Source organism: Prionailurus bengalensis, chromosome E1 (genome assembly GCF_016509475.1).
Source record: "Prionailurus bengalensis isolate Pbe53 chromosome E1, Fcat_Pben_1.1_paternal_pri, whole genome shotgun sequence".
NCBI classification, from domain to species: domain Eukaryota; kingdom Metazoa; phylum Chordata; class Mammalia; order Carnivora; family Felidae; genus Prionailurus; species Prionailurus bengalensis.
In genome coordinates, this window is record NC_057347.1 from 291505 (window position 1) to 308951 (window position 17447).

Here is a 17447-nt window from a genome sequence, read left to right on the forward strand (position 1 = left end):
TTCTGATCATTCACTGACCTGTTCGGGGATTTTCACCCTGAATAAGACAGCTGCGTCACGTGTGTCACCTGTTAAGACGGGCGAAGCGCCCAGGTAGCGCCAATGCCAAGGTAACACTGTCCTGGCGCTCTGACAGGGGTACAAGCAGATCACGAAGCAAGAGTCCCTGGCTTAAGCGAGAGCAAGGGAAGAAGTCCCAGAAAAGGGGTGTTTTACTTTTAAGTCGAGCCTGCAAGCGTCTGTAGCATACTGGGTCCAGAGAATGCAAGGAAGAGGCTTCGGTCTCCTACTTTCTTGGTCAGAGTCTCCTTTTAAACCACTATCAGGCAACAGGTTTGTAGGGCAGACAGGGTACTTGGCTCCCCCAGCCTCCGCCTAAGCTCCCTGGAGAGGATGGCTACCTCATCCTGCGAGTTCCATCTGGTGGTTACAGTCCCATCTCACCTGCCTGAAAGACGGGGCGGCCTGGGCCTGCGGACGGCTGACTCTTCCTTCACAGAGCGCACGGACCCTGTCACCTGCCACACAGTATCCCAGCCAACGCTCCTCAAGAGCACCAACCTTCCCAGACTATGGCATCAGGAAACAACTGTGTTTCTGTTTCACTGAACTAGCAATCTGCAAGTATTGATGGAGCACCTACTACGTGCTAAGCACTATAGCACATCGGGAACTGCCTCTTGGGAGAGTTCTGGAAAGGCAGTCTCACTTGTGCCTCTTCCAGACAATGCAGCACCGACAGAGGACCGACAAGGGACTCAGACCAGAGGGGCAAAAACTAATCAGTCACCAAGAATGCAGACACTGTGGGGGGAATGATGACGACATCTGTCTTTAAGAGTAGAAAGGTGCTGATTCCTTTTCTAATGCCTAGATGAGGAGGTCATAAAAGTTCCACTCCAATCATTTTCTCAAGGAATCCCTGTAAATTTCTTTGGGTATCAGTTATCCACACACAATTCCACAATCTACAGCAACAGCCCTAATCTCTCTCCAGAACTGCTGACACAGGGACGCCCGGGTGGCTCAGTCGGTTGAGCGTCCAACTTCGGCTCAGGTCATGATTTCATGGTTCGTGAGTTTGAGCCCCATGTCCAGCTCACTGCTGTCAGCCTGTTGGCACAGGGCCCACTTTGGATCCTCTCTCTTCCCCTCCCCTGCTTACAGCCCCCCCCAAAATAAATAAATACTTAAAAAAAAAAAAAAAAGAATTGTTGACACAAAAATCCTGGCCGCCTGGACACTCACACAAGACATAAAGATTATCAGCAGAGAAGAGGCCAGATTAAAAAAGGGCTACAGGGGGACTTAGGGCTCTTCTTCGCAAAATCACAGATGCTCCCCTGCCCAGAATCTTCTGCAGGGACACCAGACCACAAGCACACCCATCAGTGGTATCACAAGCAGCACACCATTTCTTAGTAACGGCCAAGACGTCATTCCGTGGGAACACTGTCTGCCTGCACACGATGCAAATGTGTCCCCGGAAGGCCACCAAGCCGTGAGAGTTCTCGCAGGAAGAAGCGGAAGATCAGCACTCTGAGCAATGATGAAGAGAGCACAGTGCAAGGTTGAGGGCACAGGCTCTGGGGCAGGACTACCTGGTCCCACACTTTCTACTTGGGACGCCTTAGCCACATGCCTCATTCTTACCTGTACGTATGTCGTGACCACTGTAACGACCCCAGATGAGTCCACCCTGCAATGTGTGGTCAGCAAACATTTTGCTGCTGTTGCGATCCTCAGAAAGGCACCACAGCACAGTCCTCATGAGCACGGACGACTGAGCTGCAGCCCCAGCCTGCCCACCTGCTGGCCGTGTGACCTTGGACAGTTACTACTCTCTGCACTTGGGTTTTCTTGGTAGAAATCAGAATAATAGTAGTATCTCAGAGTTTTGCCAAGGAGAAATCAAGTCACGCTGAATCTTCTAGAACAGTGTCTGGTTGAAAGGTTTACTATCTCCTTCTGATTCATCACGTGGCTGCTTTCAGGAGAAGTTCCTTCCTTCTCTTCCTCCAACTTTCCTTTCAAAAGATAAGCCTAGAAATGTACGTAACATATAATGGTTTCACCAACGGAGCTATGCTAAGTACTGGTGAAGGCTGTCAGCAGCTTGCATTATAATTTTATGTTTCTGTCCAGAAAATAAGCACCCATCTGCTCTGTACAGTCTGAGGTCAGGCATCTCGATGAGCTTTCTGACAGTTCATCAGTCTTGAGTTAATCAAAAATGCTTGAGACAAAAAAATCTGCATTCACGATGAAGAGCCTAAAATAATTATATGTATGCGTGTGTGTGTGCGTGTGCGTGCGTATTTAATCAGTAAAGTCATGGGACAGTCAGAAAACAAAATAGCAATGGTCCGTGTAAGACTCTTCTTCTGAGTCAGAACTTGGCAAACTCTCAGTGAAGGACCAGACACTACGTTAGGCTCTGTGGCCGTATGATCTCTGGGGCAATTACTCGACTCCGCTGTTGTAATATAAAAGCACAAATGAACAAGCATGGCTGTTCTCCCTGAATTTGTTTATGGACACTGAAAATGGAATGTCCTCTAATTTTCACATGCCATGAGATAGTCTTTTGAGTTTTTTCTTCAGCCATTAAAAATATTCATTCATTTTCATCCATTCATTCATTCTTAGTTCAAGGGCTGTCCACAAAGCTATCATCTCAGGTCAGATTTGGCAAAGAGGCCATAGTTTACCAACCCCTGTTCTAGACGACTTCGAAAGAATTAGTACATCAACATGGTGCCCAGAACCAAATGAAGAGAAGAAAGCATTAATCTGTCCCAAAGCCTAGAAGTGTACGTCCTCTAACCTCCCCTGACCAAGCCCTGAACCATGATGACGGCACCTTTCTCAAGACACCCCACTCTGCAGGCTCACCTCCCACCCTCGAAAACACACTCTCCTAGCCCATCCCAAACGCACTTTGCCACACTCTGGACTGAATGCGCCAATTTCTGAAGAGTCTGCCTGACTCACTGCCTCCTCCTGTACCTCCCCAATCTTCTGAAATGCGGCTTCTACCCACACACCCCTGCACGGAAGCGGTCCCAGTCAGAATGGCAGAGTCACCCATCTCAACGACCTCTTCCTTATCCTTCCAGGTTCTCCACCTGTCTGCAGCGTCCGACTCTCAATCGGCCCATTCTTCTTGGAACCCTTCTGTTCCGGCTCCCTACCCGGCACTCCACGTCTCCCTACCTTTCTTACCTTCTAGTCCGACTACCTACTCACTCTGTAGGAAGCAGTCCTACAAGGTTCAGACCTAGAACTAAACTTTCCTTCCTAAAGGTCTCATGCACACTCACGTTTTACTGTCACCTCCCTGTAAATGGCCCCAAATATCTCCACAGCTCCACTGGAAGACAACCTATCGGTACTAGAGATTCAGCAAGCCCCAAATCAAGCTTCACATCTTCCTCAAATCAAACTCCTCTTCCTACTTCCATTTCAACTGTTATCCAGATTCGAAATCCCTGAGTTATCTACATATAAACTCTGATAATCCACTTATAATAGCGTAATAAATGCATATAAACTACTTAGAGGTAAATTTAACAAAAACAGATGCAAGACCTGCGCACTGAAAACTACAAAACGTTGCTGACAGAAATTAAGTAACCCTGAATGAACGGAGAGGTATACTACGCTCACGGAGCAGAAGGTTCAGTGTTGTTAAGACATCAGCTCTCCCCAAACCGATCTACCCTCCGACACCATCCCAATAAAAATTTCGGCAGATTTTTTGGCCGACCATAATAAGATGATTCTAAAACTTGCATGGAAACACAAAGTGCCCAGAGTAGCCAAAGCAACTTGCAGGGGTGGACGGGATAAGACAGGTGCAGCACTTCCGTGACTTGATTTCACGGCTTGCCACGTGCCTGCAGTGGCTGGGACATCGTACCGGCATCAGGACATTCAGGGCAGCAGGCGGCCTGGACAGGTGGTTTGACAACCGTGCCACGGACTTCAAAAGGGAATGAGGAGAGGCCACGGGACAGCCACAACCGAGCATCCGTTCAGAACAAGTGAACACCTCTTGCACACCACGCTATGCAAAAGTTAACTCACCTGAACGCGAGGGTTGAAAGTATAAAACCTCTACACTAAAAAACAGAAAAGTAACATTAGTGAGCTCAGATGAGGCACGGATTTCTTAAAGTGGATAAAAAGAATTAACGATGGAAGAAAAAATAAACTGGAACTTAGGACATCTTTACCGCTGTTCTTTGAACATACAGAAAATGAATAGAAAGCCGCAGACCAGCAGAAGACACCTGGGTAGTGTATTCCAACAAAGGACTTGTACTCAGACTGTGTGAATGAAGAACTCTTACAACCCACTGTAACAAAACAACTCAATAAAAAAGGACTACAGATTTGAACACTTCACCGAAGAAGACAAACACGCGGCAAACACACACATAAAACGACGCGCACCATGAGTCGGGAAAGAAACGCACATTAAACTCACACTGACGTGCTGCTGCGCACCCACCCGGCGGCTACAACGAACGCGTCGGCAGAGATGGGAGAGGTGAGAACGCACAACGGCACAGCCACTTTGCAAGAGTCCCGCGGGTTCTCAGAAAGTTAATCATACACTTGTCTTGTGACCCAGCAGTTCCACTCCCAGGTTAAGTTCCCAAGAGAAATGAGAACCTGTCCCCACAAACAGGGAAGAACTCAAATGTCTAGCTGGCGAATGGACACAAACACGCTACGGAAATATAACGGAATACCACGCTTCCACAAGGAGACGCAGACCACGGGCTCTCACCACCTCGAAAGCAGCATGCCGAGTTCAAGAAGCCAGACACAGAGACGACAGGCCACAGAATTCCAGAGGGAGGCGGAGACAAGGCGAGCCACAGGGACAGAAAGCAGGCCAGTGGTTGCGGGAGGCCCAGGAATGGAGTGGATTAAAGCAGTCCAAGGGAGCTTTGTCGAGTTGCAGAAATGTTCTGCATCATGACGGCAGTGTGCTTCCACTACCATGAACATCTGTTCACTGACAAGTTAAAATTGGTGACTTTTACCATTTGTCGATCATGCCTTCATAAAACTAACCACACTCTCCCTCCGGGATGCACCCTGACACGCTTCTTTCTGCACACCATCACACCAACACTTCCCTGAGGCCTGCACCATTCACACACACGCAACCACCACCCTTCTCACACCTCCCTCATCACCGCTCCACACACAGCCACCGATCTTCCAGCCCAACAATTTCAGCCGGTTCTCCACCGGCGACAAAGGTACAAGCTTCCCTCTGGGGCATTCCGGCTCCTCTAAGAAGTTTCTGGAGGGTAGGACGTGTCTTGCTTATCTCTGTATTCTACTTTGTACAGCTCTGCTATTCACACTAATCCTGCAGTACTCTGAACTGTGTGGCATGGTCTCTGAGCTTTCAGAAACCGCACACGAATGGAGAAATTTTAGAAATCTTACGACTTAATAGAGCAAACCACATGACACTGCCTACTGTGGTAGGCTGAGAAATGCCCCGTTTCATATCCACGTCCTAATCCCTGGAGCCTGGGATGTTACCTTTACCTGGCAAAAAAAAAGGGGGGGGGGGGCAGGGAGCGTGCTCTGCAGATGTGATTGAATTGAGGAGTTTGAGACGGGAGTGATTACCCTGGATTATGCGGGCAGGACCTAAATGCAAGTACACATGAACTTGTAAGAAGGAGCAGAGGGAGGGGGGCCTGGGGGGCTCAGTCAGTTAAGTGTCCAACTCTTGATTCCAGCTCAGGTCATGATCTCAGTTTATGGGATCGAGCCCTGTGTTGGGCTCTGCACTGACTGTGCACAGCCTGCTTGGAACTCTCTCTCTCCCTCTCTCTCTGCCCTTCCCTTGCTCACATGCGCCTCTGCCACTCAAAATAAATTTAAAAATTAAAAAAAAAAGGGGGGGGGGGCCGAGAAAGCTTTGACACACAGAGGAAAGGCCATATGAAGACAGGACAGAGAGACTCCAGGATGCTGGCTCTGCAGACTGACAAGCTGAGGGATGCTGGCAGCCACTGGGAGCAGGAAGAAGGAAAAGATTCTCTTCTAGAGGGAGACTACGAGCTGGGGGGCTCTTTCCTTTCAGCCCAGGGATACTGATTTTAGACTTCTGGCCTCCAGGACCACGAGAGAATACATTTCTGTTGTTTCAAGCCACCCACCCAGTTGGGGGAAATGTTTTCCAGCAGCGGTAGGAAACTAACACACTCACCTTCACAAACAAAAGACTCTGTGCAGCAAAAGATTTCAAAGCCCTCACAGCTTCCTGCCACGTTCATGTCAACAGCAAAGTTTTACATAGTGAACAAAATCTAGTTGCAACATTTTGCAATAAAAAGAAGGAATTGATATTTTTTGACATTTCCTGTACCACTTAATTCTTCATCATCTCATAGTCTGACCAACATATCCCAAATAGTACAGTCCTTAACAAACAGAATTCAGTTAGGTTAAGTGGATTGCCTAAAACTCTACAATTAGCGAAAGGCCAACCCAAGATTTAAGATCCTCAGCCAAAGCCAATGTTCACGCCACTGTTCCATGCTGCCTAATTTCAGCTCCAGTATCAGGAAAGCAAACACATTATTAATTCATTAAGCAGGAATTGAATGTGTTCAGCCCATTCCCCATCTTAAATGCAATTTCTATGCCCCTCTGCTTACTCCAATTCTAAACCAAACTGCGGGGGCGCCTGGGTGGCTCAGTCGGTTGAGCGTCCGACTTTGGCTCAGGTCATGATCTCACGGTCCATGGGTTCGGGCCCCGCGTCGGGCTCTGTGTTGACAGCTCAGAGCCTGGAGCCTGCTTCGGATTCTGTCTCTCCCTCTCTCTCTGCCCCTCCCCTGCTCATGCTCTGTCTATCTCTGTCTCTCAAAAGTGAATAAACATTAAAAAAATAATAAATAAATAAATATTCTTAAAAAAATAAATAAATAAATAAAATAAACCAAACTGTGCTTATCAAGTCTTTTTAGATGAACAAAATACTGACATTTCCGATGATCATACTTCTACGGTTCTTACACTCCAGCTTCAATTTTATCAATGAATTAGTGTTCTTGTATAATTCTTTAATGACTAAGTGACTTTATCTCTACTCTTTATGTCCGTTAGCTAAAAGAAAAAATAATTATAAAAGCTGTGGCAACATCCTGTTTTGAGGACTTCAAGAATAATTTGTGTTTCAGGCGTATCTTCAGGTTTTCTACATCAAAATATCAACTCAGAAAATGCTATCGTCCTTCTTGGCATTAGAACAGATAAGTTCCTCACTGGTGGTAAATTACCACCACTATGACTTTTCTGTACCTGTTCCAATGCACATGGGAATTTTCTCTAACAGGGGTTAGCAGCCATTCATTAATCCAGAGTGGTAAATTAGGGGCACCTGGGTGGCTCAGTGGGTTGAGTGTCTGACTTTGGCTCAGGTCATGATCTCATGGTTTGCGAGTTCAAGCCCCACATTGGGCTCACTGCTGTCAGCACAGAGCCCGTTTCAGATCCTTTGTCCCCCTCTCTCTGCCCCACCCCCCCCCCCGTCTCTTGCACTCTCTCAAAAATAAAAAACATTTAAAAAGTGATAAATGGGGCGCCTGGGTGGCTCAGTCGGTTAAGCGTCCGACTTCGGCTCAGGTTATGATCTTGCGGTCCGTGGGTTCGAGCCCCGCGTCGGGCTCTGTGCTGACAGCTCAGAGCCTGGAGCCTGTTTCAGATTCTGTGTCTCCCTCTTTCTCTGACCCTCCCCTGTTCATGCTCTCTCTCTCTCTCTCTCTGTCTCAAAAATAAATAAATATTTTTTAAAAAAAAACTTTTTTTTTAAGTGATAAATGTAGGACAACTGTTTAGCAGAGAATATGAAATAAGTGAGTGTATTTACTGTTGGGAACTCAGATTCACAACATACCCTATAGGAAAGGAAAAGGCAAAGAGGTCATTACCACCTGAGCACACAAAGGGAGAGTCAGGGCCATAGTACCCCTTCCAGTCTGCACCTTCCTACTTCTCTCTCTTCCACCGTCTGCATATCATCAAAAATATGATGGTGCTAAGAGATATCTAATATTTTGACTTTTTGCCCTTTAAAAAAACCTAGCAATTGTAACAGTCATAACTTGAACGTTTTGGAAAAGGCCAAAAGCCATTATTTAACCAAAGTTTGCTTTAAAGACTCCTTTGGGGACTCCAGGGGGGCTCAGCCGGTGGACAGTCCGACTTTGGCTCAGGTCATGATCTCGCAGTTCATGAGTTTGAGCCCCACGTAGGGCTCTCTGCTGTCAGTGCACAGCCCACTCCGGATCCTCTGTCCCCTTCTCTCTCGGCCCCCTCCCCACTCGCACACGCTCTCTCTCTCAAAAATGAATAAACATTTAAAAACTAAAATAAAAATTTTTTAAATAATGAATAAAATAAAACCTCCTTTTACTCCAGTTACAGATGAAAGTTTCTAACCAGGACTCCTTAGGTAGGAAAGATTACCTTAATATACATGTATTTATAAGTACACACACACACACACACACACACACACACACACACGCACCACGTATCTCCACATGGATAGGTGGATCCACACACACATACATATCTAGTAAACTGTTACGGGCGCCTGGGGGGCTCAGTCAGCTAACTAAGCATCCGACTCTTGATTTTAGCTCAGGTCATGGTCTCACAGTCGAGATCGAGCCTCGTGTTGGGCTCCATGCCTGCTAGGGATTCTCTCTCTCTCTGTGCCCCCACCCCAAATAAATAAATAAATAAAGAAGCATTAAAAAAAATAAAAACAGGGGCGCCTGGGTGGCGCAGTCGGTTAAGCGTCCGACTTCAGCCAGGTCACGATCTCGCAGTCCGGGAGTTCGAGCCCCGCGTCAGGCTCTGGGCTGATGGCTCAGAGCCTGGAGCCTGTTTCCGATTCTGTGTCTCCCTCTCTCTGCCCCTCCCCCGTTCATGCTCTGTCTCTCTCTGTCCCCAAAATAAATAAACGTTGAAAAAAAAAAATTAAAAAAAAAATTAATAAATAAATAAAAACATAAAAACGGATTCAATGAAACCATGTTTTATTCAATAATGCCTCAGCCTGGGAGAGATGTTTTGTGGGGCATGTTGCTCCGCACTGAAGCTGAGTGATGCACAAACCTGGGTCTTTAAAAGCTCCCGGGGACTCTAGGGCACAGGGTTCTCCGTGTTGACAGTCACTAGTGCGCACGGATGGAGGCGCGGCGGCAGAGAGGAACGCGTCAGAGCCGCACAGGTTTGGTGACCGAATGCAGGTCACTGGCTTGACGATGTGGCGGGACGGTGGTGCCGTCAGTCGTCAACCAAGAGAAAATCAGTGACCGCAAGGCGCAACAGGCAGGCGCTGCTGAGAGGCTGTGCCGCCCCGTCCGCTCCACAGTCCCATTAAGGCTGCGACTGTCACCCCAGCACAGTGGCTTGCGCCCAAGAGGAAGGAGATACACTTCCCTGAATGTAGCCCAGCTCTGTGAAATCTTGTCACAAATGCCACAAATCAGTGGCATGACATACATCTTCCAAAACCTCACTCTGTCCAGCCCTGATCACAGGGACACTCAGTAAATACTAGCTAACTAGCTAATTCTCACCCAAATGCCAGGCCGACTGCAAACGCTTCTAACTCCTCGCGAAGACATAGCCGCTGGACACGGCGAAGTATGTCCAACCCTGAGGTCAAGACGCTGGTCCTCGAACCTGCTCTTCCTCCTCCTGTTAACAGCCCAGCCGTAATCCCAGTCATCCAGACCCAGAACCCTCGAGTCATCTTTACTGTGTCTCTTGTCAACATGCAAACAGGTTTCAGAAGTCCTGTCTTTCCCGCCTTCTGTAAACGTCGCTCCTATCAGTTCTCGCCAGCTGCGGTGCCGCCTGTGGTAGGACTCGCCGCAGGCTGCACCAGCCCCCTCCTCCCAGGTCACCCTCTACCCTGCAGACATGCCCACGCGCCTCCAAGGATTCTAGTGGTGCCACCACCTTGTCACTATCCATGACCAACAGGGTACAACCCAAGCACTTAGCCAATCCCTTCATAACCTGCCCCTCAACACACTTCTCCGGCTATTCCTTCCATCACGAAGAGTGACCGCTCCCCACTCCCGTCTCCCCGAGAGCTCTGTTTTCCAAATCACAGCTAAGGCCTGCCCTGAGCTCCCCAAACATGCTTCCTGCCACTCCATACTTCCTTCAGTACAGTTTCTTGTGCGTGCTTCTCACCTCCCTCCTGGACTGCAGAACTCCTGTAGAGAAGCTCTAGGTCTGGCTTCTCTTTTCTAACGCCACCACTCCCTCCCCCCACCCTCCCCTCCAAACTCATCCCATCCTCCACCCTGCCGTGCCTTGCCAGGTAAGAGTTCAATAAATGCCCCAGGCCCTTGGCCCACCGTCATTCAGCAAGAGACACTGACCCTAGGAACTCTCATTCTGTTGGGCATGATGTCAATCATCATGACCATGTCTCGACCACAGCAACTTGCCTTGCCAGTGACTGAACCTGTCTCTCTCTCCCGGCACATCCACGGCCACTGCAGCGAACGGGTCTTCCTTCCTTCCGTTCTTTCTTTTTAAAGATTTTATTTTTAAGTAATCTCTACACCCAATGCAGGGCTCAAACTTAGAACCCCAAGACCAAGAGTCACACACTCTACCGACTGAGCCAGCCAGGAGCTCCGAACTTTCTTCATGGGGGGGAAAAAAAAAAAAAAACACAGCTCAAGGAGAAAGGGAACAGGCACTGCTGGTGACAGAAGCAAGCAACAGGGAAGGCAGAAAACAGGCGGGAATGGTACAGAAAGGGACAGTGGCTGAGAGGTCTCCAGAGGCTACGTCACTGTCAAAGGCCTGGGACAGACACTTGCTGAATGAATAAAACAAGAAGCAAAATTAGAAAACTGAAAAGAGAGCACTTTCTTCTTTCCCTATTTCTACAGCCTATACTGATGAAGCATTTTCTGGAACAGTGCTAGCCAACAGCACTTTCTGGAATGATACACGTGTCCTGTTCATCTGTGCCGTCTGCTAGGATGGGAGCCCCAACCACACGGCTATGAAGCACCTGCAATTAGGCTACTGTGACTATGGAACTGAGTTTTTATCTTTTTTTAAATTTTTGTTTAATGTTTATTTATTTTTGAGAGACAGAGAGAGAGAGAGACAGAGCACGAGCAGGGGAGGGGCAGAGACAGGGAGAGTGACACAGAATCCGAAGCAGGCTCCAGGCTCTGAGCTGTCAGCACAGAGCCCCCCACCCCCCCAACACGGGGCTCGAACCCACGAGCCGTGAGATCATGACCTGAGCCGAAGTCGGACGCTTAACCAACTGAGCCACCCAGGTGCCCCTGAATTTTTATTTTTACTTAATTTAATCAAACTTAACTAGTCATATGTGGCTGGTGACTACTGTATTGGCCAGTGATTGTCCAGAATATTCAATGTCTTCACCTTAACTGCATTGTTGTCAAGAATATATTCCTGACCAAATTCCAGTAAGCTAATAAAAGTCCATGATCAATTTTCTGTTTAATAAACCATTACATTTTTTTTCCAACTTTCACCTTCATTTTGCTGAGGAAGGAAGGGAGCCCGTTTAACAGGAGAGCAAGAAACAGGCTGTAAGTCAGGGTCAAAATGTCAGGCACTGGCTGCAAGTGTCCTTCTGCACCATTTATTCTGATCCTCCCTCAGCTACTTTTGAGACAGAAATGACCCCTCTTTTGAAGGTGAGGAAACAGAGACCGAGAGCAGTTAAGTAGCTTGCCCATGGACACAGCTTGGTGACACTAGGGTTCAAACCCTCGTCCGACTGCAGACTGAGCTGACTGAGCTCTAAGCATTACACTTCAACTGCTAAAACTTAAACAGGCTGGGCTGGGTGAGAAGTAGGTTAGGGAGCTCCGGGCAGACTAATGTTATTCAGAGCACGTTAAAAGCTGGACCAGCCTGCTGCCTTGCCAAGAGACGAAGGATGTATCCAGGCAACTTCCCTTGATGTCCAGTAAATGACGCTCAATAGATCAACGGTTCCTTCCAATGCGTGATTCCAAGTCGGGACAGACAGCAGTGAACGAGACAGAAGTCCCCGCCCTCATGAGGTTTATATTCTAGTAAAGCAATTTAAAAAATAACTAAGGAAGATCTCCAAAGAGGTGAGAACCGAACAGACACCCAAATAGATCAGTTAGCTGTGTGCAGAAACTGAGAGACCGTGCCAGGCCGTGGGGGCCACAAGGACAAAGATGGGAGACGCAGAAGCATGCTGGGAACGCACAAACAACAGCGAGGGTTGGCATGGCTGGAGCACGGTGGCTGAGAAGACGCGGGGAACGAGGCTGCTCTACTAACCGGGGGCAGACCTTGCTGGAACAGGCACTGGAAGGCTCTGGAATATATTTCAAGATCATGGAGAGCCACGGGAGTGGAGAGGGGGTGTGCAGGGCAGGTGTATGGAGAGGAGTGAAAGAGATGGGATCCCACTGATGTTTGTTTTTTTTTTTTTTTTTTTTAATTTTTTTTTTCAACGTTTATTTATTTTTGGGACAGAGAGAGACAGAGCATGAACGGGGGAGGGGCAGAGAGAGAGGGAGACACAGAATCGGAAGCAGGCTCCAGGCTCTGAGCCATCAGTCCAGAGCCCGACGCGGGGCTCGAACTCACGGACCGCGAGATCGTGACCTGGCCGAAGTCGGACGCTTAACCGACTGCGCCACCCAGGCGCCCCTCCGACTGATGTTTTAAAGGGAACGCTGGAAGCTGTAAAAGGAGGCTGTGAGTAAGCACAATCGAGGAGAAAAAGCAAAGCCGGAAGGACTTGTTTGAGTGACGAAGCAAGTTTAAATCAGCACTACAGCTACACGCGTAGAGCGGAAATGGAAACCAGTTTCAGGACAGATTTTAGCTAAATATTTCTGGTCAAACCAATACCGCGGACAGACGGAAGGGAAAAAGGTTGGTTTCTCAAAGAGTCACACTGCAAGAAAAGCGTGGGCTCCGCCCCTCCAGGTTCTGTTTACTATTCCGAGGCCCCATCTCCCGCGTGTTCACACACTCGCGGCACCAACAAAACCCACTGTCAGGGAGTTCCCATAGGATGTGCTCACAGATAATCCACCTGTTACAGGCCAGAGATTTTTGCTATTTGTTTACATTTAAATGAGTTTTTCAGAACAAGCGTGGACAGTTCTGACAAATTCTGATTAGGATACAAGCAGCATTAAACAACAATACACAAGAAGAAGCCCTTTCTAGCTGCACTTGCCCTCCTCCACAGAACACACACCTTCAGGTCAAGGGGCTAACTGGACTAGAATGCTTCACTCATTCTTCCTAGCTGAAGTTTTGCAACACTGTTTGCCAAAAGCTGAAACCAGAACAAACTGGAACACAAGAAAAGCTGTAAGTCAGAACCCCAAGCCTATGCTTCTTACCTACCCATGATCTCTTTGCCAATGTAACCCTGAAAGGACGTTTTGGGTCAGGTGCATCCTCCGCTAGCTAAATGGCCCTCAACGCGCCTGCAAGATGACCGATCGTCACACTCAGCCTGCAGGAGATCCCTGTGGCTGGAACCTGACTGCACAGGAGAGCAGGTGCTCAGCAAACCTGCTGAGTGCTAAGCCTGCAGCCGCACACTTCAGTCCTGGTAACGTGCTCCCCGACACTCCCCACTTCTCTTCCAGCACAGAAGCACCCACCGAAGGCCTTCCTCCTGCCGTCTATCCTGCCCTTCCATTCCACTGGCTGCCTGCGCCCAACATCCTGTGATTTACCCAAAAACCAGCTTCGTGGGATACCTGCACTTTCTTTCTGCTTTTTATGCCTCTTCTGCCTTCGATATTCGCCTCGAGTTACTACGTCGAACAGGGTAAAGACCCAAGGCAAAATCCGGGTGCCAGTCCCGGCCGTCTCCACAGCTTTGGCCCCAGTCTCTCTGTCTACGAAGTGGAAGTAACACACGCGCAGCCCTCCTTCACAAGGTTGTGCGCAAGTCTAGTCCAAAATGAGAAAAGCCTGCAAACTGCCATGCGCCGCCCAATTTTAAGATCCAAGGAAAGATGGATTCAGACAAAGCTCAGCTCAGGACCAGCACTCCGCGGTCACTCAATAAGCGTTAAGCACAAAAGGAGCATTTTCCTCCGACAATGAGGCTAATGGGCGAAGCGACGGTGCCCATCTTGGCCTCTCGCCCCGCACCTGCACCTGCACGACCCGGTTTTGACAAGGAGGGCTCCGATTCTGCTCGGCTCAGGGAGGCAGCGCCAGAGAGGCCCCACCGCCGGCCTGCAGCGCCCTAAAGAGCGCACCAGGAGAAGGGAAGGACCCGAGGACAGGCGACAGGGCGGAGGTCCGCGCGGCGTGACCTTGGCCGGCCCCTCCGCCACCTGGGGGCAGCCTCCCGGCCGGCGCACCGAGCCCAGCCCGGCCGGATGCGGGACGTGCCAGGACAGCAGTTTCGGTTTCCCGAGAAGCTGACGTCCCCGCCGGCGCGGCGAGTCCCTGGGGCCGCCCGCCGCGCCCCGCCCGGCCCCCGCCCGGCAGCCGCCGCGGCCCGCGAGGTGGGGGGCGCCCGAGGGGCGTCGCCTCAGCAGCCGCGCTCAGGACGCCCACCCGCCAGCCCTTCCGCGGCTCTCTCACACAGGCGGGGCAGGACGGCCCGCGAGCCCCGCCGCGCCCCTGCGAGCACGGCCGGCCGGTCGGCCCGCGCAAGGCCCCGTCGCCCCGGCCTGCAGCGCCGCCACCGCTGCGCGCCTCCCCGCGCCGCCCCCCACACACCCTACCTTCCGCCATGTCGGGCCGGCCCTGCTGCAGCCTCGCGAGAAGTGCGCCGCGCAAGCGGGGCGGCGCGGAGCCGAGGCCGCGGGTCTCGCGAGAGTCTCGGGAAGCGGGAGGGCGGAGGGAGCGCGGGCGGGCGGCGGCGGCGGCGGCCGGCGGGCGGAGGCCTCTCCGCTCCTCACACCTTCGAGGCGCGGGTGCGCGCCGGCGGCCAACCGTGGCCGCGGCCCAGGCAGGGCCCTGGACGGGATGCACACGGCGAGCGGACCCTGCTCCTTGGAGAAACCTGGCGGGGAGGCGGTCGGGAGCGTGACTCTGTGGTCTCGCGGCGCGTTGGCGACGGGCAGGGGCCGAGGCTGCGGGAGAGGAGGCGGGAACCGGGCCAGGGACTGGATGCGGACCCCACCGCGGACGGAGTTCAGAAGACCCTCTGCGCACTGCGCCGCGGCCCCCACCCCGCACCCCACCGCGGACCCCATACCGGACACCACCTGGACCCCACACTGGACCGCACCCTGGACCGCATCCCGGACCCCACCACGGACCCCACCCCTGACCCCACCGCGGACCGCATCCCAGACCCCACCCCGAACACCACCGCGGACCCCACCCCGGACCCCACCCCGGACCCCACCGCGGACCTCACACCGGACACCACGGCGGACCTTACCCCGGACCGCACCCCGGATCCCACGCCAGACCCCACCGCGGTCTGCACCTGGACCCCACCGCGCACCCCACACCGGACCCCACACAGAACTGCACCCCGGATCCCACCGCGGACTGCACCCCGTACCCCACTGCGGACCCCACCGCGGACCGCACCCCGGATTCCACCCCGGACCCCACCGCGGACCACACCGAGGAGCTCACTCTGGACCTCACCTCGGATCTCACCCCAGACCTTACCGTGATCCCCACTGCGGACCCCATCCCGGACCACACCGCGGACCCCACTGGGAACCCCACCCCGGCCCCACCGCGGAGCTCACTCTGGACCCCACCGGGCACCACACCCAGGCCTCCGTGCGGACCCCACTGCGGACCCCACCGCGGACCTCACACCGGACACCACGGCGGACCTTACCCCGGACCGCACCCCGGATCCCACGCCAGACCCCACCGCGGACTGCACCTGGACCCCACCGCACGCCCCACACCGGACCCCACACAGAACTGCACCCCGGATTCCACCCCGGACCCCACCGCGGACCACACCGAGGAGCTCACTCTGGACCTCACCTCGGATCTCACCCCAGACCTTACCGTGGTCCCCACTGCGGACCCCATCCCGGACCCCACCACGGACCCCACCGGGAACCCCACCCCGGCCCCACCGCGGAGCTCACTCTGGACCCCACCGCGCACCACACCCAGGCCTCCGTGCGGGCCCCACTGCGGACCCCGGGGCAGGGGCTTACTCGGGTAAACCCCTGGGACCAAGGACAAGCGTGCAGGCAGACGGACGGAAGAGGCGGAGAGACATCAGGACGCCGCTCGATGACATCAGTTGGTGGCACGGGACCGGAGAGAGCCGAGTGATCTGGGAGAGGCGTCGGGCCAGAGGGGCTGCCCCGCGTGTCTCCTGTGCGTGTGGACGGGCACCCTCCGAGCAGAACCCCGCCTGGCTGCAGGCGCTGAGAGTGCAGATGACCGTGTTCCCCGGTGCCCGAGGTCTCCTGCCACACAGGCGGGGAGTGAGTTGCGAAGGCAACTCAGGTGCAGACCGCAGGGGCTGGTGTAGTAGGGGTCATGAAACCTGAAACCTGGGTCTCGGCCATATCGAGGACCCGGGTGGGCCCTGTTGTTGGGGTGGCAAACTGGACTCCTATGTTCAGTAGTGCTGGGGCTTGACACGGCCCAGGACGGGGCGTGGAACCCGCCAGCGCAGTGAAAGCGAGAAGCAGGGAAGCCGGCCAGATTCAGTATTGGGATGGACAGGTAGGGAGCCAAGGAACCAAAGCCTTCAGGGAACATGGGGTGACCAACAGCAGGAGAGAGGGCTAAAGGCTATGGCAAGCAGACAGCAGGAGACCCTTCTAAACAGACTGTCATACAGAGGAGAATCCAAGGAAGGCTGATGGTCCCCATTCCTAGAAGCATCCAGGACTGCAGGGGAAGTGGTGACCGGGGACAAGAGCTGAGGAAGAAGCGTGGGTGAGAGGAGGGGTCAGAACAGCAGAGGGGGAGCGTCCGAAGGGGGAGAAGCCTGAGTGCTACGGAGGGTTAGCATCTGTAGGTTGGCAGAGGAGCAATGTGGAGTCCACAACGTCCCAGGGTTCGGGTTCTGAGGAAGGGGGAGGAGTTCTGCCTGAGGTCCCCAGGGGATGGAAGGGGAGAGGGCGAATGTGTCAGGTCAGTGGTGTGCTCAGGGACATGATGTCCAGCTGGGGTGGGCACGTGGGCAGGGGAGAATTTGCCAGGCTACTGAGCTGCCATGGCTCAAGAGCCTCCTAGTCTGTCAACAGTGGTTTAGAGGTGCCGCACGGCGGGCCACTGGGCTCATGAGTGTGGCCTGCCAAGCTCGTCTGCTTTGAGTGCCCTACCGATGACCTAAAAGTGCTTGGGGACTCTGCCACAGCCGGTGCCTGCTTTTGCATCAGACCACGTGTCTTTGTCCCACCAGCACCACCCTG

At 52.4% G+C, this 17447-nt stretch overlaps 1 protein-coding gene across 1 annotated transcript in view; it reads right to left on the bottom strand.

Moving 5' to 3' along the window:
* ANKFY1 (ankyrin repeat and FYVE domain containing 1) overlaps window positions 1-14893 on the bottom strand; it is an 80306-nt gene extending 65413 nt beyond the window's left edge. Inside the window, exon 1 of the mRNA XM_043582705.1 lies at window positions 14817-14893. Coding sequence (XP_043438640.1) covers window positions 14817-14826 — 10 coding nt within the window. The 5' untranslated portion in view covers window positions 14827-14893. The remainder of the gene's footprint in view (window positions 1-14816) is intronic.
* Window positions 14894-17447: the final 2554 nt, after the last annotated feature.